Source organism: Epinephelus lanceolatus, chromosome 14, assembly GCF_041903045.1.
Source record: "Epinephelus lanceolatus isolate andai-2023 chromosome 14, ASM4190304v1, whole genome shotgun sequence".
Classification (NCBI taxonomy): Eukaryota; Metazoa; Chordata; class Actinopteri; order Perciformes; family Serranidae; genus Epinephelus; species Epinephelus lanceolatus.
Genome location: NC_135747.1, coordinates 40,357,822 through 40,376,465, shown reverse-complemented (window position 1 = coordinate 40,376,465; position 18,644 = coordinate 40,357,822). Strand labels below are relative to the sequence as shown.

At 42.6% G+C, this 18,644-nt stretch overlaps 1 protein-coding gene across 1 annotated transcript in view; it reads left to right on the top strand.

Annotated features, from left to right (window-relative positions):
• pde1a (phosphodiesterase 1A, calmodulin-dependent) overlaps nucleotides 1-18,644 on the top strand; it is a 44,634-nt gene that overhangs the window by 5,598 nt on the left and 20,392 nt on the right. Inside the window, exon 2 of the mRNA XM_033617538.2 lies at nucleotides 11,148-11,174. Coding sequence (XP_033473429.2) covers nucleotides 11,148-11,174 — 27 coding nt within the window. The remainder of the gene's footprint in view (nucleotides 1-11,147; nucleotides 11,175-18,644) is intronic.

The following is an 18,644-nucleotide window of genomic DNA, read 5'->3' as shown; positions in this document are numbered from 1 at the left end:
CTTCCTACTACTCCTCTGGTTTTGTGGCTCTGTTTATAGAAACTACATCTTGTTATATCGCGCGATTATGCATGATTTTCTTGAGATCTCGTGGGTCCTTGTGACTCCCGCTGTCCGGCGGAGCTGCACCGCTCCGCACAGCAAACGCAGCCGGTGGGTGTTGACGGACAGCGGAGCACGCAGCGAATAACCAGCGCTGCCGTTCCGCAACAGACACACATCCAGTGGAATTCCGGTTTAATACTGCCACACACCGCTGCTGCTGCTACCAGCAAATCTTTACCTCCACCACCCCAGCCCCCACCTTTCTAATTCAGAGTCCTAACATGTTTCGAAGGTCAAAACGGTATTCCATGTCTTGCTTGGGCCCACTCTTGTATACCTGGGGGGTTTCTTTTTCTGCACTTCCTGTTATGACATAGCATGCTGCTTGTCTGATCCAAGGTGCACCTCAAGAGCGGAGCCCTCAGTGCCAAACACTACTGTATTTCCATTTGTTGCAATAAATGGAAAATCTATGATGAGAGTGTTCCTGACTGAACTTATTTACAGCCAAACTGTCACTAAAATATGTTTCTGAGAACATTTGAAGTCAGAAATAGGCAATGCAGTGACAGAATCCTGATTCATATTCGATCGGCGCTGCCTAATTTGACAGTTTGACTGCAGTTTATGAGCAGTGATTGACATGACTGACAGCTGCGTCAGAGACTCCCCACCTCTGATTAGGCGTTTTTGTTTAGCCGTGGTAGACTCTAGCAAATGCCATTAGAAGCACGAAGAGGTGGAGGGGGAGGAAGCTGTTTTTTTTTCCACAGGTATCCGTCTCATTCTGTGTGGATACTGTGACAGTTTCAGCAAATATGACAAAAAGTTATTTTTATAAAAGTTACCAACTGTAGCTTGAATGTGGGCGCCAGGTTCTGACAGGGAAGACGAATGTACAGACTAACAGAGATGAAATCTCAGGCTCTGCTGCATCGATTTTAAACTGTCCATCATGAATCAGACTGTGTTACAGGAGTGCGATGCTAAATGTGTGCAGTAGTTTTTAATGCTGTGGCATATAATGACATTTTAGTGTTCTCGGTCTCTTTCCTGTTTCAACGTGACAGTGCCTCCGTGCACAACCCAGCTCCATAAAGAAATAGTTCCTCCAGTTTGGTGTGGAGCTTGACTTTTCTGTGCAGAACCCTGACCTCAGCCTTATCTAACACCTTTAGGAGGAACTGAAGCACAGACTGTGAGCCAGACCTGATCACCCAGCATAAGTGTTGGACCTCATTAATGCTCTTGAATCTGAATGGGAGCAAATCTGCAGCAGGTTCAACATGTGGTGGAAAGACTGAAGAGTGGAGGCTGTTAGAGCAGCAGGTTCACGATCATAGTTTTATTTTTGGAATGTTCAAGTATCAATTATGTGCTTGTGTGTCCACCTGTCCAAATACTTTTGGCCATATGGTGCCTTTCACATGAGGTATATAATATTTAACACGTGAAAATATGAGTTTCACATGTATTCGTAACGCTGGTCCTTTTTGGGCTCTGATACAGTTTTGGAAAATGCGAAGCCCTCGACCACATGAGAGCCCTCATCCTCATCCTCGTTAGCTGAACCATGACTCATCGGTCCACAGGCGGACACTCTTCAGATCACAAGCATCTGATATTTCTGTTAAGATCCTGAACATCAGATGAATGAAATGAACATATTTACAAATGCAGTGCATGCTGTATCCTTTCATATATAACTCCTGTAACTCACAGATATGTATTTCTATATTTACATCTTTTAATGTAATAGTTTGTCACTCTGCACATCACCGTCGTCTCATTCGTCACGTTACGGCAGAAAAAAAGTCACCAGCAATGTTGATTTAATGAAAGTGTCTCGCATCAGCGGCAGCGGTGAAATGAAATGTGTTATTTCCATAAAACACACACAAACACAAATTTAGGCCCCTTGGCAATTCCTGTTGTGTTTAACAGACCTGACTCGCTGTACAGCATCTTGTATTAGTAACTAGCTGGCAACACAGTGAAAGATTTACCAGCAGAAGTTGGTGTGTTGGTTGAAGAAGTTGAAGCCAAGAGAAGTGTCTGATTTTGCCAATTCTTGTAATAAACATTGGCAAGTGAACGTGTTATCTGTCAGCAGTGATTCAATGAGACAGAGACACTGAAGGTGTAAAAATAAGAATGCAGAAGTCAATACAGAAGATCGGCTACTAAACTGGCGACTTAAAGCTGGGGTAGGTCGACATCTGGAAAAGGCAAAGAAGTGGCAACCTTGAAATTACACCTTTCTCCTGCAGCTTTCCACTCTCTGTCTTAAGCCCCTCCCACCAGACAACCACAGGCATATGCACCCGCTTCAAACAGTTCCCCAGTGTTGCCCATACATTGATTTACTTAATCTTATTGCCCGCAGCGCATTCGCTCAGCCCCTCCTTGCTCGTCTCTCTTGGTTTATCAGATCACATATGAAACAAGAATTAGCTGCTAGCTACCTCACCATCCCTCCGCCTTGCTCCCCGCCCTGGAGAAGAGCCGGAAGTAGCTCTGCAAATAGACCTTCAGTTTGCAGCTGTAGTTTCTTGAATTCTGCTGGCACAAACCCCCCAGCGCTGGGTGTCACAGCAGACTGGTTGCCAGCAGCAGAAGCTGATCTAAGCTGTGTAACAGCAGTAACAGAAAGTTTCTTAATCCAGCAGGGAGTCTGGGCTGTCCGGTCCCCCGGAGCTGGGGTTTGAGCTGGCTGGATTCAGGTTGCTGTGGCCACTGACTGGGGGTTAAGTCACTCAAACTGTTGCCCACTCTCCTCCCAGTGAGGTGGTATGTTGCGGTGGGGAGTGAGGCGGAGGACACACTGTGATTTGAGGCTCAAGCTAACGATAGCTACAGAAATATAAACAGAAACTCGCAGCCATGAGCCTCTTGCTCCGGCTCTCTCCATCTCTGAAACACCTCACCGATGCTGACATGTGTTTTATTTTGTTGATTGTCAGACTCTCTTTTTGATAAGTCCGTCTTCCTTTTTGGGGTTGCTTTGCAGTGTAGGCAGTTATTGCCAATGCTGGCATAGCAACTTTCTCTGTAGAATTCTTCACCCAACCTGTGATTGGCCAAAGTCTCCCATCACAGGCGACATTACGACATTAACAGACAGCTTTAAAAAAGAAAAAAAAAGAAAAACAAGGATCCTGGTGCACACTACATGACATTTCTGTCTGTTCGATAGTCACTATGTCACATCACGTGATTGTAGAGTCATAGAATTGTGCCGTGACTTGGCCGACAGACATGACACACTACACGAGATGAAATGATGGATTATTGCGTACGACACTCTGTCATTCACAATCCATGCCGCCACCGTACGTCGCTGCATCGGCCAAGAATCGGGCTGATATTGTGTAGTGTGAACCAGGCATTAGGTGTGTTATGCTCATTGGTAGCTAACGTATCCTGCAGCAGAGATGAACTCAGCTAAGCTCACATCTTTCTAACTCAACGCCTTCAGATTTTTTTTGCCTTTTAAAATTTTAGTCCTCAACTGACGCTGTCACAGATGACATCACTTGAGGGCATTTATCAGACTTCACACTCTGTCAGGACAGAGTGACTGACAGATGAAGACATGTTGCCTCCTACAGCAGGGCTGCATATCACATCTTTTTAATATCAGTGACATAACAGTATGTTGCTATCAGTACTGACACAGGAACAATATTGTTTTTGTTAGGTTGATTTAAACATGCTTTTTGCCTTTGACAAAATGTGCCAAACATTTCTATGAATCTGTGTCAAATTAAGAAGCTTGTCTAAGTTAAATTCAGTCCGAACCATTTCCAGATTTAGATTAGGAGAAAAGACACTAAAATGTGCAGTTTGATCACACAGCACGATGCCACAGATGTCTCTAGTTTTGAGGGAGCGTGCCATCAGCAGGCTGACTGCAGGAATGTCCACCAGAGCTGTTGCCTCTCTGAAGTGAGTGTTCATTTCACCACCATCAGCCTGTCTTATCAGCTCAGGAAGGACCCAAATGCAGAGCAGCAGGCAGATTGAACGTTTAACAAAAAGAGAGCTTTAATAAAGCTGATAAAAAACATCTGAAACAGGCAGGTCACTGAAAGCTAAACTGAAAGCCAACTGGGATAATACGATGAACTCAGGGAAGACATCCACAAAGTACACAAGACATCAGGTAGGTAACGGCACAGGGGATGACAACAAGAACATGGGGATGAACACAGACAAACTGACAAGGAACACACAGGTATATATACACAGAAAACTAATCACAAGAATGAGACACAGCTGGAGGATGGGGATTGGCTTACAACAAGGGTGTGGAGGGGAACACTAAGGTGGAGCAAACAGGACTAATACAGAACAGGTGTGAAAGGAAGACTCTGGGAACAGGGAAGGACTAACAAGACAGGTGTGACAGAAAACAAGCGGGAAAACACACAAAGAAAGGAAGTAAAAGCAGACATGACACATGAGGAGAGAATCTACAAAATGGAACAGGAAACAGATTAAACAGAAATGAATAACATAAAACAAAACCCCCCAAAAGTCCACAAGATAACAAAAACCAGGGTCATGACAAAGAATGATGATGTTTCCATGAAGAATAAGAATATTCCTCGTCCACCAGCAGTCATCATTTAGTCTCCTGCATGTTTCTGATATGAATGCAATGATATATTTTGGTGGTTTGAGTTGAAGGTGTGAGAAAGAATAGTATCAGTAACATTGTTAACACTGTGCTACATTACAGAGAAATACAAACTGTACTAATGAACCTTCATTAATATAGGCCTATATTTTATCTCCAAGTGCACGTCACACACTGAGCGAGCCGCCTGTTAATGACGCTGTGGGCTAATGGGCATGTAGCTACTTCCATGTTTCAGATGATACGTCATGTTTGTAGTCGACCAATGAAGATGAGTTTACATATCACCTTGGGTTCGTCCTTCACCTTCTCAAAATGATCCCACACTTTGGATTTCCTGCCCGACATGTTATTAACTAGCCTGTGGAATAACCGAAGGTACCAGCCCTGGAGATTAACCTGACTCCTGTCTGACTGCTGAGCGTGGACACTTCCTGTGTCTGTCCTTTCAAATTAAATTCCCAAATGGTCCGGTCATATCGGTTTGGATTTATTTGACAAGGCGCAGCTCATAATAGAGTTTCACTTTTTCTTCCTAGCACTAAGCCAATGAAATCTTGCTACTAATGGCTTTTCTGGTGACTGACGTTTGGTCGACTATCAGAGGGCAGCCCTAAGTACATTCAGTCAACCGCAGATCATGTATAACCACACCAGCTCAGGACCTCCACATCCACCGTCTCCACCTGCAATATTGTCTGAGACCAGCCACCCGAACAGCTGATGCAATTGTTTGCACAACCTAAACATTTCTGCTCAAACCACCAGAAACAATTAAAGTAAAGCTCATCATCTGAAAATCAACCTGCACATTCTAGAGTGGCTTTTATTGCGACCATCCCGAGGCACACCTGTGCAGTAATGATGCTGTTTAATCAGCATCTTGATGTGTCACACCTGTCAGCTGGATGGATCATCTTGGAAAAGGAGCAGAGAGAGAGAGAAATAAATCCACTGAGTGCATAAAAAGTCTCAGATCTTTAACTTAAACCTGTGAAAAAAGGGAGCAAAAACAAAAGTGTTTAAGTTTGTCTGACTGCGACGCCAGCTTTCAACAGTTTCTGATCCACAGCCCTGTCCTACAGGCAGAGACAGTAACAGTTAAAACCTGCCACACCTGCAGGCAAGGAGTGCTGCAGGCTGCCACTTTTCTGAATGTTCTGTTGCTATGAAATCCGCAGAGATGTTAAGTGGTGCTATTTTGAGTGTGCGCGCTCTCTCTTCCATCCAAATGAATGAAAGTGCAGCCGAAATTTGACAAAAACAACCAAACAGCAAAAGAAAACACATCTGACTGACAAATAAGAAGATTCAGCTCTTTATTCTTATCACAGAATCAGCCGCTGCATATTGTGTGTGTGTGTGTGTGTGTGTGTGTGTGTGTGACTGGTGCCAACATATCTTGAACCACTAAGTGCCCTCTGGTGTCTCTATTTATCTCCGCATTGATCGTATTAACTCCTCCTGATAGGTATGAACTGCTGATACAGATAAACAAACAGCAGAGGTTTGTGCTGTTTGTTGGGAAAACAAATAAGAGTACAGATTTGTTTTTTTGTCGTCCTCTCTAGTTTCCGTGGTAACAGCAGAGCATCTCAGTGCAGCAAACTCTCTGCTGACGAGAGGAGACAGATATTTCTTTATTTTTCTTGATTGCTTTACACAGAGTTTTGCTTCTGTCTCTTTCTGAAACTGTTATTTTTCATTTTAGTTTGTTAATTGTATTTTTTAATCAGCCTTTTGAAATGCTTTGGTGAGACTGGGATGAAACAATGAGACAGAAGGATGGAAAATAAAAGTGAAAGAGAGAAAATGTGCGCTGGAGAGTTCATCAGAGTGTTTTGTGGAGCGTAAAATAGAAAAGAAAGCAGCTGAGACAGTTCAGTGACTACAATAGAAAACAGAATAAAATCCAAGGTAACTATTTTTTTTGTCCAGTCATCTGAAATTCTGGATAACATACAGAGCCACAGCCACTGTGGTCCTATCAAAACCAGTCCGTCCTGTACAGTGGTCACAGTAGAGACCAGTTGAGACGGAGACAGACACAGCTTTCTGTCCGTACTGTGCTCATTTATTCTCCCTTTAGATATGAAAAAGATATGTCTGTCTCAAATGTTGTAAATGTCACTGCCCTCATGCGTCCATGGGTCCTTTATGTTGGCATACATACAGCCAATCAATGGCAATAGATAGCAACAAAAAATGAGGCGACGGTAGAAGTGGTCATAATATTTAAAACGGAGACAGCGTAGTAAATACATCCTGACATGTGGACACAGGGAGTGTGTGCCTATAGGGCAGGTGGGAGTGATGGTGTATGGGTCCAACAATCCTCGGACTTTCACCCAGGAGCTGGATGTTTGCTTCCCATATGAATGTAGAGCCAAACCACAACGTTTTTTTTCTGAATCTAACCACATGCTTTTGTCGATGACCTGGCACGGGTAGCACCACATCAATAGCAGACAGAGAAGGACACCCAGTGTGTAATGTGTAGACATGAAAGTGCACTGACAAAGCGGCGATATGTGATGACTTGGGATGAGAATGTTTTGAACATTAAGAACTCCTCCATTGCCTCGTTTGTCATTTGTGCCATCCATTGGCTGTATCTATGCAAGCATAAAGGACACATGGAAGTGTGAGGGCAGTGATGTTTACAGCATTTGAAATGGATGGATAGTGAGTATAACTGCAGCGACTGAAAAACACAAGAAACTAGGATGTGTTTGTTGCTCTGCATTTTTATTTCTGTTCAAATGCTTTCACACTAATATTTAACTTGAAGTTTGACTCCAAAACAACAGAAAACAAGTTGCTTTCATGAATTTATGTATATTTATTTGTGTGTGTGTGTGTGTGTGTGTGTGTGTGTGCTGCAGTTGGTTTATTATCAGGCTGCTACATTTTAATGGATGCTGTTCTTTTTCTTCAGGCCAGGGCGCTTGGTCTTGATGTAGGCGGTGTAAATGGAGTTAACCACTAAAAAAGCGCGAAAGGCACCCTGCGGTGGTGCAACACAAACAGTCGTGCAGAGAAATAATGCATCTAAGAATACATTACACGCTCAGTGCTAATAATGCTCAAGGACGCAGGGAAGAAAATGTGTGAGGTGAAAGTATCACTGCACAGAGGGAAGCAGAGAAAGCAAAAACACATGAAGGGGAAAAAAAATGCAAATTCTCTCAGTGAAGGCGTCAGCCTGGAAAAGTCATGACAGAGTGGTGAGTCATTCTCCAGAAACTATCTCTGTCCTCACCTGTCACTGTTGGTACTGCAGCATGCTTTTGTTTTTTCCCACCAAAAACACAATGCAGGCTGCAGCCAGCCGCTGCTCCCCCCGCTGTACCCCACTTTGTAATTCAGTGCCGATCCGCCCATGCGGGCCAGCGTACAATTACCGATCGGCCGTGAAATAACAGGTTCCTGCCGCTGCCACCTTTCAGAGCTGAGACTTGTCAGAGCTGTGATTAGCCTTCAGGGTCAGATTCCAGGGCTGTGATTGGCTCATTTCAGACCAAATGGAGCGTTCAGACCCTCGTCATCAGCCTCTGGTGGACGTATTTACATACAGGAGGGACTTTTTCTTTTGTCCAATCCTTGTAATGGGTTTAGCAGTGAGCCGTGACCTTGATGCTTGTATTACCTCTTTGTTTAGTTGACTTTGGTTTTATATTCTTATTGTTTGAGGGCTCTCAGTGTCCCTCCTGTGCATGTAAAAAAACAGTAATTGCAACCATCGTTTCCCGTTAATGTTCTTTTCCTCTGACCTTATTTAAACCTAAAGAGCAGACAGTTTTAAAGGGTAACCTTTCATTTTGCTACTAACTGGGCCTCTGCATTTAATGAAGGTGACGAATTAGAGAAAGGACCACAAAAAGGATAATTTGCTGATTTTCCAGCTTTGTGTCAAAACAATGTGGGTAGTTCGTGTAAATGAACTGTGATAAACCTCCCTCCATCTTACCAGTGCCTAGATATGCCCCCTCCCTGGTGTAATGAGTTTTGCTGGCTCTCCTGGGCTGTTGCCTGAACTACAGGCTATACTTGGCTGTACAGCGACTGTGGCTCAGGAGGTAGAGCGGTTCGTCCAGTAACTGTCGAGTGGCATTTAGATCCCCAGCTCCACCAGTTGGCATGTCGAAGTATCCTTGGGCAGGATACTGAGCCCCTAATTACTCCTGATGGCTGTTCCATCAGTGTGTAAGCGCATTTTAATGGTTACTGAGTAGCAGGTAGCACCTTGTACACTTTCCAGACTAGAAAGGTGCTATACAAGTGTATGTCCATTTAACTTTTACTTCTGTAATTTTGCACTGACTGCCACCTAAGCCGCCACTATGGTCCTAAGAGTAAAGAAGTAGATCAAGAAACAAACCAGCTCTCTCTCTGTCTCAAACTCCGACTGACATTCGATCAAACGGTAAAACTAGGCAGTGCTGATCAATTCTAAATCAAGATTATGATACTGCACTGCCTATTTCTTGCCTAAAATGTTTCCAGCAGCACATTCTCACACCGACCTTGTCACATATCAAAGTTTAGTCCGTCTATGTCAAGATACGACGTGCAAGGTACCCTGAATGTGTTGGTTGTTGACGTTCTGGGACGCCGTGTTACATGCATCGTCTTCTTTCAAAATACACCTTCACACAGTTTCCGTCTTTTTCAAAATAAGCGCACTACATCGGTACAACAATGCGAATTGATGTTTTTCTCCCCCCAACAATTAACATACGTGGTTGGGTTTAGGAAAAAAGACCAGGGTTTGGTTTATAATCTCACGGGACACAAACACCGCTCTCCTGGGTGAAAGCCTGTGTTTGTTGGACCCATCCATCCCCACTTCCACCTGCCCCACTCGGACTTTCGCCACCTAAACTTTCATTCTCGTCCCACCACATTTCCCTCTGACGCCGCTGAGCACCATAAACTACAACCATGACCGGCTGTGTATCATGAAGACGATAAAGCTTTTTTCGTCAGGGCCTGACAGTCACTGCCCAAGCGCCAGATTTCAACAACTTCAGAGTGAGAATGGGTTTCACAGAATTATTTTAGTGCCGTGTTTAGCTGTAATAGCTAGAGTTTGTGAACAGGAAGAGGGCACCATACTGTTTCTCTCACAGTGAAAATGGAGGCTGATAAAATGGAGATCAGATGTTAAGCTGATCAAATATAAACCAAGATTCTCTTACTGAATTAACTATTTCCGCCTCAGATGTTTTTAGAAACATGTTTGTTCACTGTTTAACTGTAATACCATCTGTACACATTTAATGACTCACTAGTGGGAGCATTTATTGGTCCAGTGTAGTGCAATACATTATGGTAGTTGTAGGTTTTATACCTCTCTTATGAAAATTAATGCTACAGTCCTTTTTCTCTGTTTTCTCTGGTCATATTGCACTAATTTCACAAGTATTTGTGTCTTTCTGCTGCGTACACATCCTAGTATAATTAAAAGCCCACCTTTCCAGCAGTGAAATAATTATTTAAACATTGTTACTGCGGCAAATTAGTTTCAATTTTTCATACTTTTTTCATGGATCATACTTGGCCCTGTGGTACTGGCACTTCCCACGTTTGCTCGATTGGATTGGGATCTGGGGACTTTTGATGCCAGGTCGATGCCTTGAGGTCTTTGTCACGTTCCTCACACCATTCCTGGATAGTTTTATCAGTGTGGCATGATGCATTGTTCTGCTGGGGGGGCACTGCCATCAGGGAGTGCTGTTGCCATGAGGGGGTGTACTTGGTCTGCAACAGTGTTTGGGTGGGTGGTACGCGTCAGGTGGCATCCACATAAATGCCAGAACCAAAGGTTTCTCATCAGAACATTGCTCTGTAATGAGATGATCAACATTATTAATTTCACCTGTCAGTGGTTTTAATGTTGTGGCTGATTGAATGGGTGCAAGTGTGTGTATAACAGTTTTTGGAGGAGTCGTGCTGCTTCATTGATATCAGCTTTGCAAATTTTCTAATCTCTAATGAGAAATTAGTAAAAGTCATTAAGTATCAATCTGATAAAACAATGTTAACTATATTTTTGGAAGTGTTAAAGAGAGCCTGGGGTCTGCAGCACCTCAAAGTGAACATTAGGGCTAATAGAAGTGGATACCTGTTCTGCAGGGGAACATTAAAGCCTCCCCTGGGAAGCCGGCTGACTTAATGATATGACTCTCCCAGAATTTTAATTGGACTGAATGGATCTATTTGTGATCAGAGGAAGAACCATCACGTGGTGTTTGTGACAGTCAGAGAAAAAATGTGTTCATCGTCTTGTGCTGATTGTGTTTGAGGGAAAGGGTTATTTTGGGCCAGTGTTCGTCATGTGACCTGCAATACAGCATGTAGCCACTGTCTAAAAACACACACACACACACACACACACACACCTGAACACAGTGAGTTTTTGATGAGTGACTGATCTATTTTTTTTTTTTGTTTACAGGCAGAAGTATAAAAGTACATCACAGAGGTAAGACACACACACACACACACACACACACTGGACTAAACTAGCTAACTGTCTGTAGAGTCGTACAACAGCAGTAAGAGCTGGAGCCGCTTGTCGTTTTGCTTCTTTGCATCAAAATACGAAGTTTCTTACTGGTGGTTGGAAACTCGTTGGACCGTGTGAACACAGCCTCCCTCTTTTTATTCCTTCAACCACTTTGTTGAAAATGGTGGTGCTAACTTTTGTGGGTATTCAGCCATTTTTATGCTCGCCTCCCCATATGCAAAATGTTCCACCAAAGCAAGTTCCCTCCCGACACTATTTTGTGATGAGTAAGTAATTGCCGCTGGAGCAGCTACGAGATCCACGCAGTAGCTACATGATTCACTCATCATACCTACATGATCAACCCACTTCGCCCCTTAGCCTAGGAAACAAAAACCCTGAATAAAATGTTAAGTGAGGTTAAAAGAGAGGCGGTTAGGGTTAGGGGTTACATCTGTTACTATAAAGTGAATTATGTATAATGAAAAAAGTAAATGAATAAAGTCGATTATAAAGTGGAATATACCACGTTGTATTGTAGCAGGGTTTGTCATGTACCGGAGGTGGCCGCAGTTTGAGGAGCGTGTCTTGCAGGCTTCAAACGGAATGTGTCTGCAGCTATACATGCCTCTTTTGCAAGGGCACCCTTGCTGCATCCTGGGCTTAGCGCTACATAGGACAATTGTGTCGTAGGTTTAAAGACAGAAAGAAGTACTAACAACCGAGAGTGTTTTTCAACCACTGTGTGGGATTATGATGAGCACAGCAAGGCTATTCCCCAGTGATTGCACAGTGTGAGAAAGGGCTACGTGAGACTACTTCTCTGCAGTAGGGTTATAAATGCAGGGCTTTTACTTGAGTATTTTTACTTTGTTGTTTGCACTTTTACTGAAAAGCCCAGTCTGTAGGATTTAGTGGCATCTAGTGGTGAGCCTGCAGAATTTCACCCATGTGCTAACACAGCAAAGGCCCTAACACACCAAGCCAATGATTGGCCGTCAGTTAATTTTGAGCCATCACTGAGCGTCTGACGCCCTAGTCTTTGAGGTGTGTCCTGCATCGTTGGACCTCATTGACTTTTTTTTCCAGCCGATTCAGTGTGTTGAATTGGCATTGGTGATGAGGGAGCCTGTCAGTGAGTGAAATCACTCTGATTGTCAGCTCAGTTCAGCCCACAAGAAGAGAAATAGAAGTGAGGAAAGTAAACAAAGAGCTAAAGTAATGAGGCAGTGAGACCCAAACAAATTTGTCATATGAGGTAAGATTATTTTTCTTTGGCCATTTAGCTCTTTAGCAGAAACGTTTCCTGATGGTTTGTGTTATTGTTCGCTGCCACATGGAAAATATGCTCTGTTCTTTCAGCACTGGGTTGTGTTGTTAAGTGCTAACTGGCTAACTAGCATCAAGACATCTTCCAGTTTCCCTTTTTGAATGATAATTACAGACTAATGCTGTCTGCTGATGATGAGAGTTATTTCCTCTTGCACAGGCACATAATGTACATGCTGGTTGGCTGATGGCTATAGTCTTTGAGTGTGTTTATGTACAACTTTCTGGCTGAGACATGTCAACATTAGGCAACACAGTCAGCTTTCATCGCTGCTAGTTCTTTGATGGGAATTTGGTGTGTTATGGCCCCTGCAGATGCCCCTAAATCCTACACACTGGACCTCAAAGATGCATATACCTCTTTAACTGTTGGAAACACTACACTCTGGAAATGAACTTCTTTTTCATGTGCCAGCAGAGTATGTACTGTACAGAAGCCAGCATGCTCCTTTGAGTCTGCACATGTGAATGAATACGCTTCTAAGAACCATTAATTGCAGTTGTTTTTACAGCGAACCTTCAGTTCCCGTCCTGATGTGATGACAGACTGGTGATCAGTAATCAGACAACACAAAATCAGAGTTTGTTCTTTACTGAATTGGAGCTTGAAGCGCCCTCTGTCATTAAGGACAGCAGCTGGGCCTCAGTTAATAACACTGCTGCAGCTACTACTGATGATAATGATAATAATCTAGTATCACAAAAAACTGACGCTGTAGTTTTTTTTCCCCCAGCAAAATGAAGTGCTTGAATGTCTGCAGTGTCTTGAACTTTTATTTCTCCCTCGCTCCGTCTCCCTGTCTGACTCCAGCTGTAACCATGGCAACTAAAACAGATTTCATCCAGTTTATAGGAAGGTGTTTTCGTTGCCATGACAACGGCACGATGCCTGGCCGCAGCGGAGTCTTTATGTCTCCCTGTCGTCAGCCTCCTCTGTTGTAAACATTCGCACCTTCCCTCCATCCTGAGCAGCAGCAACACAGCACTAAATATCCAGCCGTCCTCCTCGCTCAGTGCACCAGCACTGGATGATCGGCGCCCGATGAATATATATGAGCTCTGTTTTGAATACAGAATATCACTTCACGCCCACTCAGCATCTCCTAGCAATAAACTGTTAGATTATTTTTCCTAAAAAGAACTTTTTGCAGTGTGGAGAAAAAAACTTTGAATCCTGTATAAATAGAAAAGTTTTGGTTTCAGACTGATCTGAACTTGGTCCTGGCTGACAGAGATGCAGCAGGTATGAAGTCGTGGAGACAGTCAGGTCTGTTTATTTCCTGCAGGAGACTCCCATTGCTTTCTGTGGGAGTCAGCTGATTGACAGGCGGCGGGGTGTCATGTGTCCATCTGGAGGAAACAGATTTCCATGTTCTGGTTTTGTGGTGTGAACAGGACAGCAGCTGTGTGGGTGCAAAGTATGAGGATCAGAACTTCCTTCTGTCAGTTAGCAGGTGTATGAAGTCTGCAGAGTGGATTTCTGCAGACTCCTATTGCTCTTATTGAGGTGTGTTAAATAGGAATCCCCACATTGCAACAGGGACAGTATGTAACACTGCAGTGCAGCAGAATTCAGTGGAGTGCAGTGCAAAAACGAAGCCTCTATGATATAATGAAAATATGCAATAACATTGTTGAATATCATGATAACGATATTACTTGGGAGGATGGTTCAGATTTTTTGAAATGGGGTATTTTGTTGCTTAGCTTCCATATCAGACCGTATATAATACACCAACAGTGGGTAAGTACCCCAGACAACCCCACCTCTAAAAATCAGAATTATTCCTTTGCAGTTTTTGACTTAGACTTACACACTACCTGCACTTGTGCCACGCTGTCTCTCCTGTATCCAAAATATTGCCAAAATATTCCTCTCTGGCTTCACACCTCCATCTGCGCTCATCTTGTCACACTCTCCTCTCCCAGCCATGCAGAGTAGCTCAGCAGCTTCAGCTCTGATCAGGCCCAAACCACCACCACAGCAGCAGTTTTGGGCCCGAGCCTGATTAAAACCTTAATTTCCACTGCATTTAGAAAAAAAGGAAACATTTATTAGAAGCTAGAGTCAACTGAAGTCTTCTCAGTGCGGTAACAGACATTTGCGACACAGGGTGTGTTTGTAAATAGCCACACTGAGCGCCAGAGTCGTGGGCGGATGATGAGACAATGGGCCCCTGGGCACAGATATGCTAACAGCCTGACCACCTCTCCTACACAGGAGCAAGACACACAGGCTGTGTGGTGGTTTTGTCTCGTTTTGGTTGTTGTTTTGGATCTCTTTGTAATTGTTATGCATCATTTAGTGGCTTTGTGTCTCTTTGGGGTCATTTTGTGTATTTCTTTGGTCATTTGTGTGTCTTTATACAGTAGGTCTTTTGCATCTCTTTGGGGTCATTTTGTGTCTCTGATGTCATTTTGTGTCTCTTTGAAGTACTTTTGTGTCTCTTTGTGGTCATTTTTTGTCTCTTTGGGGTCATTTTTTATGTCTTTGAGGTCATTTTTTGTCTCCTTGAGATAATTTTGTGTCTCTGAGGTCATTTTGTGTCTCTTTGAGGTCATTTTGTGTGTCTTTGAGGTCATTTTTTGTCTCATTGAGATAATTTTGTGTCTCTGAGGTCATTTTTTGTCTCTTTGAGGTCATTTTTGTCTCTTTGTGGTCATTTTTTGTCTCTTTAGGGTCATTTTGTGTCTCTTTGTGGTCATTTTGTGTGTCTATGAGGTCATTTTTTGCCTCTTTGAGATAATTTTGTGTCTCTGAGATCATTTTTTTGTCTCTTTGGGGTCATTTTGTGTCTCTTTGAAGTACTTTTGTTTCTCTTATAGTTCATTTTTGGCTCTTTGAGGTCATTCTTTGCCTCTTTGGGGTTATTTTGTGTGTTTTTGAGGTCATTTTGTGTCTGTCTGGTTGTGTTAATCTGAGTTACATTTTGCAGGTGAAGTCCAGGGAGGTCTCCTGACACTTTGGGTTCCTGGGCCTGTGCCTTGTAGGCCCATTCAATAATCCAGCCATGGCCAGAGCGCACTATGGCACACACTGGCCAGTTCGTAAAGTCAGGGTGCTGTTGGAATATACCATTCAGTTCAGAGCAGCACACTCGGAGCATCAGAACGCACTCTGGATGGAGCAGCAGAGCACCAAAGTGAAAGTGAAGTGTTTTGTTAATTCTTATAGATAAAAAATGCTGGAAAATTAGCGAGAACCTGACCTGATGCAAGCCTGGGGAAATCTTGAAAATGTACTGCCCAGCTGATCGGGTGGAGCAGAGATTTAAACTTCTTAGTTTAATAAATCTCACTTGCATGCATGTAGATTTTGACCAATGAGACAATGCCCAACGGCAAATGCTCTGTCGGATTGGTCAGAGAGTTAACAGCAAGACACATATCCGACTAAATAGCGCCCACAAACAGAATGTAATTTAATACATTGTACCTATAAACAAGGTGCAATATCACAGTCTTTGGGAATGTGTGAATTGTGCAAGTCAACATCACGATGAGGATAAAAAAAAATCTATATGGATATATACATATATATATATATATATATATACATTTATATATTGTACAGCCCTACAAAAGAGCAGTGCAGCAGCATGTTACAGATTTATAACTCTCTGCTGCCCTTTAAGTTCAGATGATTTGAACTTTCTATCACTGACCTTTTTCGAGTGTCCACTCAGATTTCATCTAAACAAGCTCAAACATGGAGGAAGAAAAAATAATGTTAGTGTTATTTTCTTTTCATAGATGTTATCAGAGCACCTGAGCTCTCAGCACTCTGAATCCAAAACAACGGCTCAGACTGTGTTGGCAGAATTGGGCCACTTTTTATCCAAGTGGGCAGGTAAAAATAGTTTTGGGTGGGCGAGTTCAGGGCTGTGATTGTCTGAGTGAAATCTGGCAACAGTCAGCTCAGACAGCTCAGTGTGACAAGGCTCTGAAGATAAGATGAAGATAACAGCTGGGTTGAAAATATTTCCTGCTGATCCACTGTGGGAAGAGATCTGCAGCTTGATGAGGCTGAAAACAGCATGAAGTGAAGAGCTCTCATATAATTGCGCTATTTTGCTGCAGATAATGCACCCAAACACATTCCTGTTTCTGAGGATGTACCAGAGAGGAAACAGTAAAATGACAACTTGCACCTTTGACCGATAACGAGCCATTTTGGCAGAGCTGATCTTTGAACAAATGGAGCCCAAAATCAATCCAGTGTTATTTCAGATGGAGAGGAAACCACTCCACAGCAGAGGACTTGTCCACAGTCCACATGGCTGTGCAGCTCAGGATGAGTGAGGTGCGTGCTGTGCACATATGCAGATGTTGAAGGAGACCAGTGGCATAAAGAAACATCTTTGCAACTCTACTTGCTAACAGCTGCTCTTGTTAAATAGCCATCCACCTCCGTGTTTCGGTGCAGCTGTTTTTTCACCTGATGCAAAATGTACCTGAGTACACATGATCTGACTCAAGACCACCTTTTCAAGTGGACTCAGACACAGACCAGCGTATCTTGCCCGGGTACAGTACACAGTGTTCACACTAAGCGACATAGACTTTGCGATCTGAGTCTACTGAAGATATTTTCATGTTATAACAAGAAACTTTTCTTGTTTCACCAATGTAGTTATTTTATCTTGGTGTAACATGAAACATTTCAGGATATAATATAATGTGAAACTCGTGTTTAAATGAGGAAACATGTTGGAGAACAGCTACATTCAGGAATATCTCTCATCTACAGGACCTGATTAAGTTCTGCTTCAAGCTTGGGTTGAGTCATGGCAAGATTTTGCTGTTACTGAACATGGTGGGTGATATAAGTATGTGGACTGTAGGTCTACACCAGGGGTAGTCGATCTGCGGCTCTGGAGCTGCATGCGCCTCTTTATGTGTCTTTTAGGGTAAATTATATGGAAATGAATAACGGTTATTTTTAACATTTAGATTTTTTTTCTTACATTTAACAGCTGTAAAAATGTGTAACCTATACACTAAATAAAAGTTTTAACATTCTGTCAACTAAAGCGTGCGTCATACATCTACGGCCTGATGCCATCTCCCCAGATTTTGATGAAGTAGTGGTGGCTAGTTAACAGCAGAGTCTCCCTTGCTAGGGTAGCTATTGATTCAAAATCTGAAAAAGTATCAGAGGAAAACAGAGAACATAATAGTGAGTGGACAGATTTCTTTGCTTTCACCACCAATGCTACAAAGTTTAAGTACCAAATATTCATAAATAGCCCACTGTGTGTAGCTACCTTGTGCTAAAACATATTAATGAATGCTAATTAGAACTTTTCGTAATATTGATGGGCTTATTCAGACCTAACAGGCTGTGTCACCTTTATTATGACGCAAAAATATGTACTGTGGCTCCAGGCAAATAATAAAAAAAAGCTCTTTAAATGTAAAGGTTGCTGACTGCTGGTCTACACCATCAAAGTCAGCAGGGAGAGGGTGGGTGGAGGTTTCACATTATAGCAATATGTTATCACGTAATAGAGTGAAATGTTTCTTTCTTTTTTTGTTTTACAAGAAAAAACACGTAAAACATCTTGTTATAACGTGAAACTTTTCATGTAGCTGTTACTGATCAGTTTTTTCCCCCTGGTGTGGCAGCACGTTGCTTCCATATGGGTCTGTATGTATAATATAACGATTACTTTGTGAACAGAAAGAAAAGAAAGAATGCAGAAAACAACTGGAGCAGCATTTGTATTAAGTCATTGTAACTGTTTTTTAATCTTTCTGCTGTCTAAACCTTGACCGAGTTCAGTCCATTCGGTCCTGCTGTTATTAAAGACGTGACTGAACAAACAATGACAGTAGGAAATGGTGATTTCTACAGACTGCTATGAAACATAAATATTAAAAAGCAATAATATAAGTCTGTTTTCAAAAAAACTAACATCCTTACCTGAACAAATGAAGTGAGCTACACGGCACAATGCCAAGAAAGTCTCTGTTCCAAAGCTGGATTTTAATTATTAGTGCAGTTATTATGTCGAATGATCAGGTTTTCTTACATATGGATCAGACAGTAAATGCCACATTTAAATAAAAGTTATTAGAGGGATGAGGCAGAGAAAAAAAAAGTCATCGTCAAAG